This window comes from Pagrus major, chromosome 8 (assembly GCF_040436345.1).
Source record: "Pagrus major chromosome 8, Pma_NU_1.0".
NCBI classification, from domain to species: domain Eukaryota; kingdom Metazoa; phylum Chordata; class Actinopteri; order Spariformes; family Sparidae; genus Pagrus; species Pagrus major.
Genome location: NC_133222.1, coordinates 23059413 through 23078896, shown reverse-complemented (window position 1 = coordinate 23078896; position 19484 = coordinate 23059413). Strand labels below are relative to the sequence as shown.

The following is a 19484-nucleotide window of genomic DNA, read 5'->3' as shown; positions in this document are numbered from 1 at the left end:
GCAGAAGCAACATTAAGAAATTACAGTAAAAAACTGTTAAAATACAGCTCATGTGATGCAGCTTTTTCATGCATGGTGTCACTACGGTGGACAGATATTTGGAAGCCATTTTCAATTATTAAGGCTGGAGAACCATGTCCCAACTATCGGACTCAGTAAGCCTTGTCAGATTTTTCAGTTGATGATTGTCTTGGTACCTCTTTGTCATTTGGAGATATGGCATTGCAAATTCAAAATCATGGAGGAAAGAAGAGGATTGCACCAAGTACCTCTTGAATAACAGGTAAAAAAACATACTTTTCAACTGCATTAAGTTTTTTCAGTGACTAAAAATACGACTGTCCACTCCAGTGGATATTATGCAACATTCTGCCTAATTTTGTCTGTTTTTTAAATTATATAATTTACACTTATGTAGTTTAATTTAAACAGAAATATTAGATAGTCTACAGATTTTATATAAAAATAGGCCCAGTGGGCAGGATATACCCTCTGGCGTAATGTCCACTGGAGTGGAGTATTTTTCAGTCACCAATGTCCAAGAGACATATTGTAAGAAAAAGTACCTATTACATCTGATTAAGTTGGATAATATTGTTTTTATATTTCTGGTTTTCAGAGAATTAAAGGATTGAACAGTTATTCCAGAATCACTTTTTTCCACAAAAACAAACAGCAAGCTCTTAAAATAAAGCGTGTGCATATTTTGCAGCTGTCGCTCTTTCATCTCACCGAAAGAGATGCAGCTTTTCTTCCGAACAGAATGAGCTCATCAGAATGAGATTGAAGAACTTCCTATCCTTTGTGACAAATCTCTTTTCTCCTTTTTTTTCCTTTTTGATTTATATCTGCCTTTCAAAGAAATGGCTTTTATAGCAGTTATATTGTCCTGCTCATCTGCTTGTATGGGACAATGAAACCTTATCTGTAGTGCTGTAATGTAATTAGCGGAGCGGTGGAGCCGTCTGTTGCTGCAGAGAGCCATATGGACTTACAGGAAGACCCACTCAATCTGTATTGATTCCTGGAAGTGGACGACTTGGAGAATCAAGCAGTCAAGCTGCGATCAAGACATAGATTACCCTCCCATCATGTATGCTCCCCACGGTGTGTTTGTATGTGTGTTTGTGTTTGGGTGTGTGTGTGCGTGCGTGTTTTCTAAGTGCGTGTGTCTCACTTCTTCCTGTTTGTGTGTGCTGGCATGTGTGTGTTCGTCTCCTGGGAGCCGTGATGGATAATGTTTTTGGCTAAGCTGCAGAGAGAAAACGATCCATTGTCTTCACACGCACAAACACACACACACAGGCAGGAAGAAAGAATGACAGTCATTTTTGAGGCCATCACACTATGACGACGGCGAAATGGGGAGAAAATGATGGCTGATAGTTTTAAAAGGTTGTTAGCGTGGTAAAGGAGGGAAATGGCTTGATAATGGAATCTGCCTCTGTGATCTTTAATCTGCAGCCTGTCAAGCTTTGTGTTGGAGAGAGGCGAGCGGAGGAAACACTCTGCATTATTCCGCTCAGTAAACAACGAGGTGAGGGTTATCAAAGCGAGGGAGTACAAATTTAGATAAGTCAGCTTGCACAAGGAAATTGCAGATAAAATTTCAGTGCTGTGGTGTATCGTCCCCTCTTTGTTCTCTCTGAGCACTCAACAGCTTTCAGACATGCACTTCATTACATGTATTGGTGGCAATTTTACATGTCAGTCTCATGTTTGAATAAGCCCCTTTATATAGCCAGTTTTTCCATAAAAGTCTGGAGTGAGTCAGACTGAGTAAGATCTCTGTAACAGCTCCAGTTCATCTCAAGTCTGACCTACATAACTCTTTGTCATGCATCATCATTTCCAATGTACAAAAAAAATCAGTTTAATAAGTCAGATAATAACGTTAATGAGCCATTTTTAGGTTATAGATTAGTTAGATGATGTCAGATCACTCTCTCCTAAGTATCTTTTTCTTACCCTTGGAAGACACTGCCTGCTTGTGTAGTGTGTGCAGTGTATTCCCGAGAACTGCGCACATGTTGCAGTTAAAACAGGCAAGACTCCAAATCTCTAGATGAAGCGTTGCTGCGGCCTTGCTTGACAAGCACGTGAGCCGCGCTAATTGCGCCAGCTGTGTGTGTCTGCTCTAACCTGTTTACATGGACGCTGAAATGAAAAGCAGGACGTTCCTCCACGCACAAACGCTGCTCACGCATCCAGTGTGTCCAGCTTGTGAGAGTACTGGTGTAGTAAGTCATGGAGTCTTGCGATGTTGCCAACCTTTAAGGCTGATTCATGGTTGCATGTCAGCTCTACGCAGAGCCAACACTGTGAACTACACAAGTGGCCTACACTGTAGTGAGCATTTATACATTTGCGCCGGCGTGTCTGCATTTCTGGCAGTGTACTTCTATTCAGAGTGGACGGGCAGAATGACTGCATGGAGGACCGTCTCTCCATACATGCCAAGCTTGAATGATTCAGTTTTGGCAAGTCAGTGTTTACCGCTGTCCCAGCCTGTCTGCTCTTTATAGCCCAGAGACACTACAGCAGCTAAAAGCAGCTCCAGAAAAGGAATCCAAAAAGAGCAGCTGCCGGAGTGTGGTGTGTTTGAAATCCAGGATTAGCACCGCCGCTAAGCACCGGGGGAGAACCCGGAGAATGCAATCCTACCAAGCGAACCAATCCCAGTCGTGTGGTCTGCGTTAATATGACATGAAGTTAGAGTTCTGGGGAAGTACACATCAGGCTATGGTGTAGATTTAATGCTCATTGACTCCTGAGCGCGATTTCATATGTATTTTTTTTGTCTATACAGTTCTACAGGTTTTCAATGGTGGGCAAATATGGGATAGGGGAGAGATAGCGTACCACAAATATGATACAATAGGGCATATAAGATGGGATGCCATCCTTCTGGTTGGCAAATGACCAAAATGCACCCCTCTCTTTATCCTCTATGAGTGGATCAGTGAAGGAGCAATGGGGTTGTTCAGTTGAATATGTTGGTCTTGTCAGTCTCATTGATCTTTAACCTGACTGAGATTTATACAAGTTAGAATCCATGGCCCCAACCACAGCTCTGAAATTCCAGTGGCCTCAGTAGCTGTGTATAGATGAATATCCATGGAGCGGTCTGTGGTTACTGGAGTAGCAGACATATTTGCAGTTGCTCCTTTTGATCTCAGTCCCGTCCTACTTGGGCAAACAATGCCACACTGATTTGTGATTTCATTACCAGTTTAAGCGCGCCTAGTTGAGTTGAGCCGCCAACCCATGACAACCCTCCTTCTTCCCCTCAGACAAGTTGCAATATTCAACACATGTCTGTGCAGGAGACCAGAGAGAAAGGCCTTTGTAAACGTCTCTGTGTGTTCAGAGCTCAGTACTTCTGTAGCTTGTACCTGAATCTCTGTGTAGTTTAGTTTCACTCCTGCGTCCCTGTTTGTACTTTCTGACATCTGTTTCATCATGTTCACTTTCGGCTGTATGGGAGTCATGTTAAGGTACTGCCAGTGAAAGACCGGAAGAAAGAAATTAAACATGTTTATCAAATTATCTGAGCCTTGTCAGTGGCTTTTATTTGATAATACCTAAGGGAGGAAGAGAAGTTATAGCTGCTCCTTTGACCAATACTCAAGATAAGCGCGTCGTCAGTTAAGGACACATGGTCATGTAATGTAAATGTAAATCCCAGAGTCAAACTGAGTCAAGCCAAGCCAGCACATCTGTATGAATAGGGCCTAATTATGAACCTGCTATTTCGTTATATTCGTTAGAATGACCATGGCTCTGAAATATCAGCAGCTGTGCTGTGCATCGATAAAACTATGGTGCTGTCCATGGTGCTGAAGTAGCAGACGGATTTCTAAGTGTGGTTTTTCTCTTGTTCTTGTTCTCCTCTTAGATCTATAATATTTTCTCAAATCAATACTATAAATACTCCATTCTATACTATATTTTAGTCTATACTCTGTAGATAGTGTCACCTTAATGGTAAAAGTGACAAGTAGCAACGTGTGGTCGTGGAAGAGACACATCGCTGCCTGTGATCATGCAGTAGCATCTTTGCTGCTCAAAACACAACTCCCAGACCAAACCACCCATGCAACAAAATATTTTACGACTAGATATTATGACTACAGATATACATTTTACCATATGGTTAGGGCCATCTCTCCTGTTTGGAGGGTGAATCTATATTCTATTTATTCTATTTAGTATAAATGATGAAATGAATGACAAAGTGTGAAGGGATTCAGAAGGGTAAAAAGAGGCTTTACACACTTATGATGTTCATTATAAAGAACTTTACCTGTAAAACAAGCTACTCTGCACACCGTCACAGTACCTATACCTTGTTCACCAATATATAACCCTCATACGAACCTTAACTAAAATCACAAATCATCATTTTACGGTTTCTCTTTTTGTACAAAAAAACAAGATACACTTAATGTATTAGTGAACTTTAGAGGTGCTGATAGGTATGTTTTTTGTTTTAGAATTCTCTGCACAGAGAAAGGTTTGCTGTTTCCTCCACTCTGTCTTTATGCTCAGCGAGACTGAACATGTCATGACTCCAGCTCTGCACTCTTAGTAATGATCTTCTCTGTTCTTCTGAAATCCATTCCCATAACGGAGACCTCAGTTTGACTTTGACAGATAGATGAAGCTAAAAAAGCTATAATTCAACATCTAAAAATGGCTGATGCATCTCAGTTCACCTCCCTGTGTGTCTCTATCCCTCTGGTTTCACTGTAAGTACAGATTTGACTTGTCCAGGTGTGATCCATGAAACATGTTAATCATACCTGAGGGGAGAAGAGGGAGACAGAGATCACCATCTGCTCGCTGCTTGATTAAATTAATCATGTGTGAACTTTTGGATGCAGGTCGCCATCTCTCCCTCTCTCTCTGTCACACACGCTTTCTCTCTCTCTCTCTCTCATCAGTGTGCGTGTGTGTCATTGTTCCAAAAGAAGCAGCCGCACAAAAGTTGCAAAAACTAGTTTCCTTTACTTCGGAGATGTGCAGATGGGCCAGCTGGGAGCAGCACAACATTTTATAAATGACTCTTGTGCAAGCACGCTCACGGCAACGCAATCAAACTCACTGCAAACAATTGAAAAGGCACTTTTTGTGAGTCATTGCTCGCTGTTACATGAAAGAAGCTGTTGTGTGATGTGAAGGGGCTCGGAGAGAGTACAAAAGGCAAATGAATTGCTTGTGTTTTCCCTTTTGCCTCTTTAAATATTGGAACACAAAAAGCTTTCAGAGGGAGATAATGTTGCGGGGCTTGCAGAGCAAATGAGATTCTCTCCACGAAAAACAAATTCTTTCCAATCCTCGGGTGTGAGTGGGTGTGTGTTTGTGTTACAAGTGCAAAGCCTGCTGGGATTGGTTCCTGCGAAGCAGCAGCCGCTGCGAGTGTTTCAACGCGGGGCTGATGTGCAACTTGAAAGTACACGGAGGAGGCGCCGCGGTCTAATTGAGTGCTTTTACATCCACGCACGGTGTTTTGCAAATCGGGCTCATGTCCCGTATAAGGTCTTGATCAGTTTAAGCTGTTTATGTGCATCTTTATATCCCACACATAAATCAATAGGGCTGGATAAATAGAAGATTCCTGATGTGCCATGTGATTTAATGCGTAGGCTTAAAACAAACACTAGACGGGTGATGTAAACACTTGCTATCTGCGCTTTCACTGCATCAAAATAAGAACTGATTGCATTCAGGATACGAACTCCAAATCCTGAATGCTCCTTTCTCAGCGACAACATCCAATTTCCCTGAATTGACGTGCTCGAAGACGGGCGTATTACATGTAGAGTATTTTGTGGTGAGTTTTTTGGAAACTAGCTGAATTGAAGCCATCGTCATTACAAAAAGGTGAAAAGGTTTCTCAAAAGAATAAGTAGATGCTGGAAGCATCTTTTACGCTGACTCACACACTGCAGAGCAGGAATTCTTTCTCCCTAAACAAGATCCAGCACTGAATCATCTTCACAACCCTCGAGCACTTCCCCTCTACATCGACAGGCCTGTACTGCATCTTAATAATGTCCACTCTGTCCTCAAATGACATCTCCATCACCTATCTGATGACGAATTTTATTGTGTCTGAATTTTCTGAAACAATTCAGCTGAGAATGTCAGAAGATGTTCACCGGTTAGCATCTGGATTTAGACCACATCCGGTATCCCGGCTGTGTGGAGGTTTGATTACTCTGGATTTTGTTCGCAGTTCAGTTTTAGAATTTAATGTTCCATTGCTTTCTCTTTTACATTCCAACCTCCTACTGAAAAATTGTCATCCAACACTTCATCCCCCTGTCTACCGGTCGACTGTCAATCACAGCTCAGTGACAGCCGGGCTGACGCGCTCTTATTGAGCTTTTACCCAGCGAACATTTGGTATGCAGAGGGTGGACAGCTTTTACATCAGACCAAACAAGCATGTCATGTAAATCAGAACAGAAATATCCAGAACAGAAGTATTTCTGTCTTGTTTTTAGAAATGGTGCTGATTGTAGCTACAGTATGGTGAGTTCCTGAAGTTCCTGTAGCTGCAGTTACAGGGCTCTCAGCTCAGAAACAGGCTGTTATTTGCACGAGGATTCAAACAGCAGGACTGCAGGAGGTGTGACTACAGCATTGCAGTTGCAGATGGATGATGCCTCAACTTTTTTAGGGCTATTCAAGAACTTTCAGCTCCCTTTTACCTGCTGGGTGGACATATTACAGGTATAACGCAGTCTGAGAGGCTTTTTAAAAATTCATATGTTCCTGTTCTTCCAAAAGCTGCTATTTATAATTTTCTAGACACACAAACACGCTGAAGTTTCATGGACAATGTTGCACAGTGTTTGTCTGTCGTGAAAACCGTATATACATGAGATTTAAATATAATTAAAATGGTTATAATCAATGTTTTTGTAATAACAAATTGTAATGCGACAGGTGATAAACATACAGACAATTATCATCCAACTCTTCAGCTCCTCTGACCTCTACAAAGATCTATTATGAGTTTCAGCTAGTTGTTTCACTGTGTGGCCCACACCTAACATTTTGGATCACTCTCACAGCTCATAGTGTCGTTTTCAGTGAAAAACCTCTGCAAACCCATCGTAAACTACCTGCTCATCACCAGACTGCAGGCAGACACAGTTAGCTGGTGAACAAAGTGGAGCATTTAACAGCTAACGAGCCAGATGTGAAAATAGAGCTAAAAGAATGAACGCAATAGCGATAATGATGTGAGCGTCCACACTGGTGAGCTATAATGTTCAGTAAATAGTGGGCTCAAGCCACGCGCTGCATGCTCCAGCTGAAAATGTAGTCAGCATCAATTATTCTGGCAGTCGACATCAGTAAAGACAAAACAAACTCCAGAGACCCCATTAGTTCCATAGACTGTTTGGCAGTAAGTCTCAGTTTTTTTAGCTGTGTCAGCTGAAACCTAATATGCCTTATGTAAGATTTTATAATAACCAAAAACCAAGACTGAGTTATTAGAGTAGAGCACCACAAAAAGTGTTTCCTAATTGCCATCAGTTAGCTTACATAAAAGAGGTCAGCTACTGTTAGAAACTAGGGCTGGGCAATATATCCAATATATATCATTATCATGACATGAGACTATATGTCGTCTGAGGTTATCACAATGTGGCAAAGGTGTTGTCATCCTGGTTTTATTTCTGAACTTACCAGACTGTTCTACCTGTTCTAACACTTGCCTTTACCCACTTAGTCATTACATCCACATTACTGGTGATTATTGATCACAAATATTGTACTAATGTTTTGTGAAATATTACCACAATATTAATATTGAAGTATTTGGTCAGAAACATTGTGATTTGACGCTTAATCCCAGCATTTATAAAGTGTTTTTGCAGACATATATCTTATATTGCAATACAGCCTTAAAATACTGTAATATTATTTTAAGGCCATACCTCCCAGCCCGATTGGCTGTCAAAGTTTCTATCGTTCATCAGTTTGCTCTGAAAGTGAATTCAACATTATCGTTCTCCACTGTCCTTGTCGTTATATTTGTGGAGTGGACTCCACTTAATTTAAAATGATTTGAACTACCTGTAGTCACAGTGATTGTTATCGTTATCATTCCTGATGTGGACGGCCCTTGACGTTCATCAAGCAGACAGACAAATGACTTCTAATAAAATATAATGAATTTCTGTAACTGCTGGATGAGTAAATAAAGTTTTTGTTCAGAAGTTTGCTGTATCAACTTAAAAGGTGATGAACGGTCAATATCATGAAAAAATCAATTATTTAGAAACTTTTATTTCAGAGTCTGAGCTTCACATCATAAAACCTTACCACATTATCTGTGGTAAAGTTTAGATAACTAAAGCGCTTTTGTTAGGAAAAAATCTTTTGAAATATTGTGACTCATGGCAATCCAAGTGCATAATCTTTCCCTAATCTTATAAATGGAAAGAGGTTAACCCTTTGCACACACCCTTTGCCACAGAAGTTTAATAAAAACAATGTTTTCAAACGTCAGACTCGGGTCTGACCTGATGAAGATCCAAGTGGGATCGAAACGTTATTAAACTTCTGTGCCACTGAGTAATTTTTCATTTCCTGACAGCCTTGCACCTACAGTACATGCGTAGAACCAGCCTACTCTTTCCCTAACGTTAATGTAGTGCTTCCACTTCCATAAAGTTAAATAATGTCGTTCTGAGCAGGATCTGATATTTTTACACAAATTAAAGTTTTTACTGATCAATCCATATCAACATTTTTGCAGCGTGCAAGATTAATTAAAAGCATTTCCTCAGTATGTTAGTAGAAAATGTAACCAGTTGGCATTGCGTTTCCTTCAAAATGTGCTTGTTGGTGCGAATTAGTTGTAGAAATGTAAATCCTAGGAGACAGGGTCGTATCTAGAGCCGACCAATATGCTGGATGACTGATATTGGCCTATCAAAGATATATAGTATCGGCATATGTAATGTGTCGTCTGATATGCACCGATATGAAAACTAACTTTTTTTAAAAAAAACATATACAGAAAAAGATTATTGGGGTAATGTGCAATAATGAAATTCCCATTGAGGTTTATTGTTTCAGTGCACCAATGTCATTTTAGACAATGAAGTTTACTATCAAACTGTAAAATATCCTGTCTCCATTCCACACGTATCTGTGTCACAGTTGTTTGATAACCAAATTTGAGGGGTGATTATAGAAAAACATTTTGGCAGATATAAAGATATTGTAATTATTTACTCCCTTATATCTGCATCTGCCTCAAAAATCCAGTATCGTTGGGCTCTAGTTGTATCAGCAGTGAAACTTTATCTCAATCTTTGAGTTTACAGAGCGTCACACAATAGTGTGAGGTAGAAATGACAAAACACTAAAACCATAACTGAGGCTTTCTGAGCCCTCAGCAGTCATTGGAATAAATGTATAATGCACCTTTGACCTGCATAATTATTAAAAATAGTGTTGGACATCAGATCCTATCCTTATTATTCTGTTTCCACTTGACCGAGCCCCCTCCAGAAAACGCAGTAGTCTGAAGGCTGAGTGTGAGGCACACATTGTCTCCACATGCTCTGTTTTAATTAATAACAGTTTACGTGGCATACTGTATGCATAGCTTGATGTTTCTGCATCAATTATTCTCGTTTCCATTGTTGTCCCGGGTGTTTTCACAATCCACCGATCTTAACTAACATGAAGGCTGGCTGTCAACGTCTGCCCTGAGACGTATTGGACACTACTGCAGAGGAAAAGACAAGAAAACAAAATGGTCCAAACTCTAAAACATTAAACAAGATGCTCATATTCTGTTTGGTGTTGCTGTAGCTGCTGTTTAACAAACCACATTAACATTTCTGATTTGCAAAACATGAGTTTGCCTCCAACATGCAGATGGTTATACTTATTAATTCAGAGGCAACACATATTTCAGCTTTAAACTTATTTTCTTACTTACATGTATTGCATGTTTATTGTGTGATTGTTTGAAACCTTTTATGTATTAATTAGTCCAAAAAAACCCTGTGGTATCGTACAGAGCTCCTACATTTCTTTTAATCCTTCCTAAACCTATTGTCGCTGGTCTGCAACAGCCCTGGTGTCAGTCATGATCTGAGCCAGAGCTCTGTTGGCGTCAGTCCTTTGTCAGTGTGACCTGGAGGTTCAGGTCTGGTCTGCAGCGTCCTGCCTGCTGAGCCAACAGCACGCCAATTCTGCATAAAGTGACTGCAGGACAAGGTGAGACACTTTGTCACCTGGGCAAGGCAGCTTGTTTCTAATCCATTAGGTTGTGGGGAGTCCAGGTCTGATGGCCTGTGTGTATGTGTGTGCGTGGACGGGGAGCCGTCTCGGTGTCTGAGCCAATAAAAGAGCGTGTCTCTGCAAGCTGATGTGACGGAGCTCAGGGTCGTCTAGTTTACAGATGCCCAGGGATGAATACCTTCTGTCACAAGCCCTTTATTCTCTTGTTCTCCTCATCACTCTCACTGCCTCTCCTCCTTCTCATCACTCTCTCATACCTCGCTCCACACGCTGTCGGCACTTTCACTTTGTCACCCTCCTAACTCCTCTGGCTTCTGCTCATTCTCTTCCATCTTTCTCTCGCTGTTGTCATCACTATTTTTCTCTTCCTCCTTTGTGTTCTCCCTCTCTTTTGTCTTTTATGGGTCCGAGAGAGCTGACACTTTTTTTTTATTGTGCATCTTAATGTTTTTAAAGCCTATTTTCAATTCAGCAAATGTGTGTTTTATTGCTTTTGGGAGGAAAAACTGGAGAAGTTATTTCCAAAATTGTCAACCTCAATCTCGCTTTCTGAACTATTCTGGTCTGTACAGAGAGTGTGTGTGTGTGTGTGTGTGTGTGTGTGTGTGTGTGTGTGTGTGTGTGTGTGTGTGTGTGTGTGTGTGTGAGATCACAGCTGAGCAGACATTGACAGGCAGCCAAGTTCCTATCCCCAACAAGGGTATCACAAGACAAATTTCCACTGTTTACTGTCACAATGCAATGCTGGATGCAGCCAGACTGAACAGTGAGCAGCACGTGTAGGAGTTGACCTCTGACCCCCAAGGTCCTGTGTGTGTGCGCACTACCAGCTGGTCGGTAAGGATAGGGTAATAGGGTATACAACATTTAAAAAATAAGATAATACAATTATTTGGGGCTGTGGTATAAAAGTGAGCCCATCCGCACACTTACAGTAGTTAATGTGTGGTGTGTGGAGTTAAAGATTTAGATGTAGGGAGGAGGTCGTGTGGTCACTGTCTCGACATGACAGGCCAGTCTGACATGAAATTTGAGGTTGAATTGGGATGACCCTCCAGTGACCCCCTGACATGCCCTAGAACACCACCGCTACGCCAAAATGTCCACCCGAAAGCAACGAATATCAAAATGTAATAGTCATAAAATTAAAGGGTAATTTCACTAGTTTTACACATTGAAGTGTGTTTACAGGTCTTGGGGGGTGCTACTGCATATGTGAAAAAAGTGGTGTAAAGCCTACGTGGCTCCAGAGGAAGCTGCATGTAATCTGATAAACTGCCTCCAATGATGTCATTCAGTTGCTAAATTGCATTGTGGGTAATGTAGGCACCAGGTTTTGAAAAAAGAGGAGTGTAGAATAAAAAAGGTGATATCTCTCTCTTGTTTCAAACTGTCCATGAGTCCAACAGTGTTATAGGAGTGCAATGCTAAACCAGTGGACTGCTTTTCAAAACTTTGGGACTACATTACCCACAATGCAACTTAGCCACTGAGTGACGTCACTGGAGGTAATTCGTCACACTACATACAGCTTCCTCACAAGCCACAAAATACACACTTTACCCTTTGTGGGAGTTACCCTTTTAACTCAGCACTCATGCTCCCCAGAGGATGAACTCTTTTAATATTTGACACACTCCATGAGCTCTCCTCTAGTGCCAATGCAAACTTTGCAGAAATGCATAGTGCATATGTCATGTGTGGTGATGTGAATCTTAAACTATGAAAATTTTTAACTTTTTGGCGGTGAGATGGCAAGATGGTCTCATGTATAATGCACAGTAAAAATGGAGCTGGAGACAGGATGTTTTTAGCCTAGCTTAGCATTAAGACTGGCAGCAACAGCTAGTCCAAAGTGAAATATAAAAATGCAGTTTTGGCTTTTAGCATTTTTACAACACATTAAAACATCTGGTTTGCTTAAAAGAAATCTAAAAAATACCATTTTTGTTATTAGGGGGAACTCCATGAGGGAGCTATGTTTAGCTATATTCTCGCAAAGAATGCAAATAACCATCTTTTCCAAAATGCTACATTTGACTTTCTGACCTTTCAGGCGGGACAAAACACGCACATACAGTATATAACCTGCCGAATCTGTTGTTGTGCTTTGTTGCCTGCTCATTGGTTGTAATTAGATCTTCTCTGACAGTAAAAGCACTCACACACATGCAGAGGACAGATTAAGACAAACACTCTCACATGCACGTAGCACTCTGTCCCCGTTCCAACTACACACACACTCATGTACGCACAGTACTGTATGACACACACACACAGCCTCATCATTGTTGGACCTGATTCCCCCTGACTTTTCCTACAGGGGTAAGCTCTGCCCTCCAGCCATGCTGCAAAGGGTAGCTGGGTCCTTCTTATTTAATAATGAAATGTGTCATACACAGAGCAGGGCGGGACACAACACACTCCCTCTGCTTTCCACTCCAACATGAAGAAGTCTACAATGGCAAAGCCCTCTAACATTTCACAAGTAGCATTAATAGCATTTGTAGATATCAACAATTGCTTTTTAACCAGAATGAATTCTGAGCCAACATATCCGTAATGTCATTTAAGTAGGAACTCTTATTAAAGAAATCTGCATTTCATTTCCACACAGGTGTTGCTGCTTCTGTCCTTTTCTCTCCCCAGAGAATTTGGCTGCACTGAGAAACCTTTCAGAGTCTCATTCCTGCTGTCCTCCGGTGCTTAAAAGCACAATGCACTAACTAAAAGCATCAGTGAATATAAATGGATTTTATTCAGCCAGTGTTCCTCTTTTCTGTTGGATATTAACTCTAAAAGGGTGCCTAAATGGGGCAACTTCAGACTCCTCAAAACTAAAGGTGCTTCACAATGCACTTGCGGCCTAGAGAAGTCTCATTTATTTGCAGTGCTTTTAGGGTGCTTATTATGTGGCTGTGAGGGAGGTGGCGTTCTACCCTCGAGAACATTAAGAATGTTATTGCCAGAGGGTGAAGCGCTGCTGCTCTTTAAGCTAGGAGACAAACCCATTCAGCTCAGCAGGGAGAGCAGGATGAAGTGCCTGAAGTGGTGGGAGGAAGAGGAGAATGAAAGTAACGTTTGACAGACGTGAGCCCTACATTTTAATTCTAAATTAACCTGACTATTATAGGTATATTTTTTCCTGCTAAGCAGCAGAAATGTTATTATACTTCAGGTATTTATGATCATGGGTGATGGCTTGTTGTGTTGTGATGAGGTAAAGAAAAATTGTTTTTAAGAAATGATTGTTTTACTGTGGACGTGAAAAGAGGGAACATGGCTATGTGATTTTGATGTCTCCACCATCCATTTTTAGAAAATATTCTGTCCAGATGAGGACTTACAATATTGAAAAGCTCAAACAAGCACCTCAGCCTAGTTAATGCAAAGGGTATAACAAATACCAGAGAAGAATGATTTTATTTTTCTTTGGCTGTAGTAACTTGAAAAGACAAACGACATGAGATAATTATTTATGGTTATTTGACACCCATTTCTTCACCTTTACTTATATAACACCTTTCCGTCACATGGACTGGCAATGAAACCAAACATACTGAAACCAGAAGTTTCCCATTGTTGTTTCAGTAGCATTCTCATAGGTGTCACAAAACAGGCATGCACAAATTGATGATGTCATCATTTACTAGATGCTCCATTTGAAAGAACTCAGCACCTTAGAGGGAATCAAAAATCTTTTTTTTAGTGACCTTAAGTTCATTTTGCTTAATTTGGATGACAGGAAAATATCTGTTTTCAAAAAACATCTCTATAGGTGCCTCAGACACTGTTTCCACAAATATGTCCAAAACCTTTTTGATAAATAGAAAGATATGCACAATAGTTTATATTTCCTTAAACATAAAGTGAAGATAATTCAAACTTCTGTTCTTTAGGCATTCAGACTGCTGTGAAAATAAACAAGTAATGCTACGAGGGCTGTTTCATTCCTCAGGACATTTATAAGCCTTTGTGAAAGTGATTGTAGAACTCGCAAGTCTTTCCAAGTCTCATACTGTTTCACTGTTTCATATTTTACATTTTATTTCTATGGCTGGAGCACTTTTTGTTATTTATGCCCTTTCCACCTTCCCCACATGCTCACCTGGGTAAGGAATCTTAGCATGACTCAGTCTCATGAATGCTTTATTCTCTCAGTCGTTCCCCGTCTTTCCAGTGACCTGGACAAACAACAGATCACTGCATTCAGACTATGCTGCTACTTTGCCCCAAATCTGCCACACAGCGAGAACAGGTGACAGGGAAGCTGCAAAGAATTATTCTACATCCCTGTTTAGGATATCGCAAACTGGAATAGAGTGCAGCCTCTTGGTCTGTTTGCATGCTATAATTCACATAAGATATAAATATTTCAAAAAGCGATGTGTGCTCTCTGTTGTTTGCAAATTTTTGCAAACAGGCCTGAAGCATGTTTTCTCCTCTCACTGTTTTCCGCCATGCATGGGAAGAGCACTCAGCTACAGTACTGATTATAAAAAAATATTTCCTTGAGCATGTTAGTGGATTTGTGTCCACCTCTGCAGAAACAGATCGCCGCAGCTGCCAGAATGAGTTACTTATAATGACAATGACAATCCCTGTTATTGCGCGTCACACTTGTGTTCCATCCTTTTCCCCGGTGTGGCTTCAATTATTCTTTCAGCCCTCGGCAAACAGGTTTTGTTTGATAACCACACAGCTTACTTAGCGCTCACTTACAGTCATTTTTTCTCCATGAATAGAGCTTGAAGGAAGTTCGTTCAATGTCTCCACAGTGTAGCAGCGGGGAAGATGTCACGGCATCTGGTTGCACAGTGGTTAGTGATGGGTCGAGGAGAAAAGCGTTGGAGAAAAACTGATAATACTAAAATGTGTTTGATTTTCAATCTCTCTCCCTCTGTGTCCACAGAAACTCCACAGAAGGATGGCGAAGACGCTGCCTCCTCGTCAGACTCTGCCTCCGATTCCGCCTCCACTCTGTTCGACCGCTGGGGTCACGACCTCGGCCCAGAGAGTCGAAGGGTCGCTCTCAAGAAGTTCCGTTACTATGGCTACAATGGCTACCTTAGTGACCGCATCTCCCTCACCAGGCCGATCCCAGATTTACGACCGGACGGGTCAGTCAGTTGATCGATGTGTGCACTGTTCATTGATTAATCTGTCTGTACGGATTCCCCCTTTAATGGAATGGTTTGTGTTAAAGCTTCTCATTCTCTCTGCTTACACCCACCAGGTGCAGAAACATGTCGTATTCATCAGATCTTCCTCAGCTCAGCGTCATCTTCATCTTTGTCAATGAGGCCCTGTCGGTGTTGCTGCGCTCTGTCCACACAGCTATCCAGAGGACTCCACCACACCTGCTCAAAGAGATCATACTGGTGGATGACCACAGCAGCAGCCGTAAGAATCATAAAGCTTCATCACAATTTCACTTTTGTGATATGTGGAAAGCCTGCCCACCTTTCCTTGATTTACAGCTAAGCCACAAACACAGAGCTCATTTATACCTCCATCCATCCACAGGGGGCAATCAATTTGAAGTGGGATGAAAAGGTGTATTCCATTTTGATAACCCTCTTGGCAGCTCCTCTTGGCTATAGGTTTTCTCTGGAACATTTATAGTATTATCAATATATATTTGCCCTTTGATTGATTTTCTGCTTTAGATTTAATCTGTTTGGCTTTTTGAGAAAAAGAAGGCATACTGTACTCACAGACATGTAATGAACCTATAATTTAACCTTCTGTTCATAGATATCTATCAGAGAAGACATGCAACCTTATAGTAATGATAGAGCTACAATAGTCATAATAGCGTAATCTGCCATTTTAATTTGAGAAGTTTGGGGACCGACCAGTATGTTAATATACACAAGCCACATGTGGTGACCTACACTGCGTGAAGAATAAGTTTTGCTCCCCTTAGTTGTTTAATAGCTCTTTTGCCTCTAGTTTCACAGGAGAGATGGCAGGTGATGCTGTGCTGGAGTGTGTTCACCTCGGGCTCAATGGAATCTCCTGCATGGATATGTTTTTCCACCTAGATGTGTGTGTGATGTGAATATTAGTCTCCCTGTTATCCAGAAAGGTTTTGCATAGGACACACAGACTGGCACTACTTAGAACAGTCCAGCATTTTGGGAAAGAAATTCATTTTCTTTCTCGACACAGTTCAATGTTTTCTTACCCCACCTCGTCAAATACAGCAGCTTGGTCAGTTGATTTAAGCTAAGTGCTCTAGTGTTAGAGAGTTAGTGTTAGTGATGTCTGGTTAGACTGTCTGCTGACAAACATTTCACATATTATGACTTTTGGACTGTTATTAACGTTGTGACACAGTTGCAACTTGGTTAGGTTTAAGAAAAGATCTTTGGTTTGGTCTATTTGGGTTAGGGTTAGGGTTCACCCTGAGGTTTAAATAAATACAATGCTTACATAACTTCAATCACATTACATACATAACTTAAGTAACATAATTTACATAAGATTTTCTCACTTACATAATTTACATCAAATCTTGGACTCAGTAGTAGTAGTGAAACCCTGGTCTCTTGGGGCAAAAGTGTTTTGTATGACCCATCCAACCATCCCAACCACCCCTGACACAGACTTTTCTCGCTTTTTATAATGACAATTCAATTGCATCAGAGGGATGCATCAAGAAATGAGGCTAGAGGAGTAACTACATCGCCAAACTTTACAATCGGATACGATACAATGTGATACGATATGTTATGATACGATACGATGTGATCAGATATGATATGATATGATGTGATCAGATACGATATGATACGATGTGATCCGATGTGATAAGATGTGATATGATATGATACGATAGAAAATACTTTATTAATTTAACCCTCTAGGCGCCAGAGTTTATTTAGGAAAATATTCCATTTGGATTGTAAGATTTCAAAAGGCTGTAGCTTGGAAGTGGTGAGAGATAAATTCATAGTGTAAATGAGAAAAATATTCATAATGACCTAAAGATTTTGATGGGAGTAAATTTAATCATCTAATTTGCATATTGTGACGTCACCAGGTGACTGAAAGTAACTTTCAGTAAAACTGATTTTTGAACATATTTACACAGAAAAAAAATATTTATATTGTCATCTCATCCTCAAAATAAAGGAACAGGAGTTTGATTGGAGTAAATTTACTAATCTAATTTGTATGTCACCAGGTAAAATTCAGTAAAACGGAATTCTGAACATATTTACACAGTAGATTTTTTTTTTTTCATCCTCTCATCCTCAGAGTAAATGAACAGGAATCTGATAGGAGTAAATGTCCTAATCTAGCTTGTAAAAAGAAAAGAAAACTCTCGCCGTGATCAGCGTGTGTTGCTTGTGTGACAGTGTGCGCAGCTGCAGCATCGTCAGTCACTCGTCTCTGACGAGCGATCGTCATCAGAGGGCAAATCGTCCGCTTCTGAATCGCGATCAGCAAAGATCTGTGCAAGCACCTCATCTACACTGTAAAGTCTTTTGGGCATTTTGTTTTTTATTACAAAAATCGCTATCTGTCTCTCGATCTGTCCAGCACACTTCCGCCACCGCTCCGCGGCTCTCTCCTCTCCCACTCTGCCCGCTTAGCCGCTGCCGCTCCGACAGCCGGTGTCGGGTTTCAAACTTTTTTTTCTCAGGTATTTTGCATAGAAACACACCCCCAAATGACGTCAGGATTGAAGCTGAATCTATTGGCTATCTAGTGGTAGCAAGCAGTAACAGCACAAGGCAGTAGATTTAAAGATATGGGCTGTTTTAATGAGCAATGTTGCCTGTCGCAATAATGCGACTTTGGCGCCTAGAGGGTTAAGAAATTGAGTGCCACCGCACATATAGGCATACAGCAGGTGAGACTTTAGAAAAAGACATACACATTTCAAGGCAGAACAAAGTAAGGGGAGAACACAGAACCATAAATAACCTCGACTAGTGTGCGACTAGTATTGTTGACTTGCTCAGACCTTGTTTGTTGCGTCATTTATCCTTGATTGTTGTGCTTCTACCATGGGTGTCGGCTATGTAGTTAATTTTGTCCTTATGAAGTGTGTTTATTGTTAATATTAATTATCACTAATAGTTTGCACAGTGTTTTATTTTGAAAAAAAGTGGATGCTCTATGCCGTTCCTGTGTGTGACTCCCTGCTTGGCTTGATCTGTCCTGTAAAGGTTGATGTAACTTCTGTCCGCTTCAGTCGAAAATGGACAGCTTCTGGACACAGAAAGGATATTGATTAAATTAACCGCTTCATTATTTTTTACTTGTTCCATCACTGGTCTCTCTTTCAGCACACAATACAACACTGTCATGAAACTTGAGTGGGACTTAATTGCTTTGAAATGGTGTTTGAGGAGCAATAGTGATCACAGGCATATTGAGGTTACTGCAGCAGCGGAACGGGCCTACTGTCAGGAGGGGGTTGAAACTTTGTTGTGTATGATATCTCTGTCGGGACTTTGAACAAATGTGTCACAATTTAGTGAGCTTAGAAAACTGTACCACTTAAAATACCACATTCTAGCATCAGTAATTTCTAATATCTTAGTCTCCAGCCCACAAAGCTGAACAGAGTAGGCAGAATATTCATTGAACACCCACAACATGGCCTTTACTACTAGTTTACCACAGAGAACACAAGAGGCCGGGCAAGGCAGTAATCCACACAGTAATCCGGCAAACAGCCACAACATCTCTTCAGTGCTGCGGAAAGTGCATGCCACAGATCTGAATCTCTGCAGCAACTAAAAATACCATCCTCAGTGTCAACAGTTTGACTAAAATATGAATAAAATCAGCAGAATGTCGGCTAATCGCTTTTTCCAAGACTGCAGCCATAAATCCACCACATTAAACTAGTTCCTTCATTAATGTCACTCAGGCAAACACAGAGAAATGGACACAGAAAAATATATTTTCTTTACTCAGTGTGCTGTAGTTCTGTGTTATCTCAGAGATGCCTGATAAAACATGAGTAGTGAGTTATTGAGTTAACGCAAACTAAATTAAGATTTATGTCCAGTTTACAACGTTCATCCTTCTGTTTCATTCTGGCAAACCCATAAAAACCCATGAGAATAGCCTTCTCTATCTAACCATCAGAATGGTTTTCTTTCCATTTCTGCAGTAGATTAGCCCTTGTAGAATGTTGCACAGTGGGAAAAACAACTGAAACTATAAAATATTAA

General features: G+C 40.8%; 1 protein-coding gene across 1 annotated transcript in view; it reads left to right on the top strand.

The window, feature by feature from the left end:
- Positions 1-19484, top strand: part of galnt18a (UDP-N-acetyl-alpha-D-galactosamine:polypeptide N-acetylgalactosaminyltransferase 18a) — a 173507-nt gene that overhangs the window by 79819 nt on the left and 74204 nt on the right. The window contains exons 2-3 of the mRNA XM_073472461.1: positions 15197-15404; positions 15521-15687. Of these exons, the coding sequence (XP_073328562.1) occupies positions 15197-15404; positions 15521-15687 (375 nt within the window). The remainder of the gene's footprint in view (positions 1-15196; positions 15405-15520; positions 15688-19484) is intronic.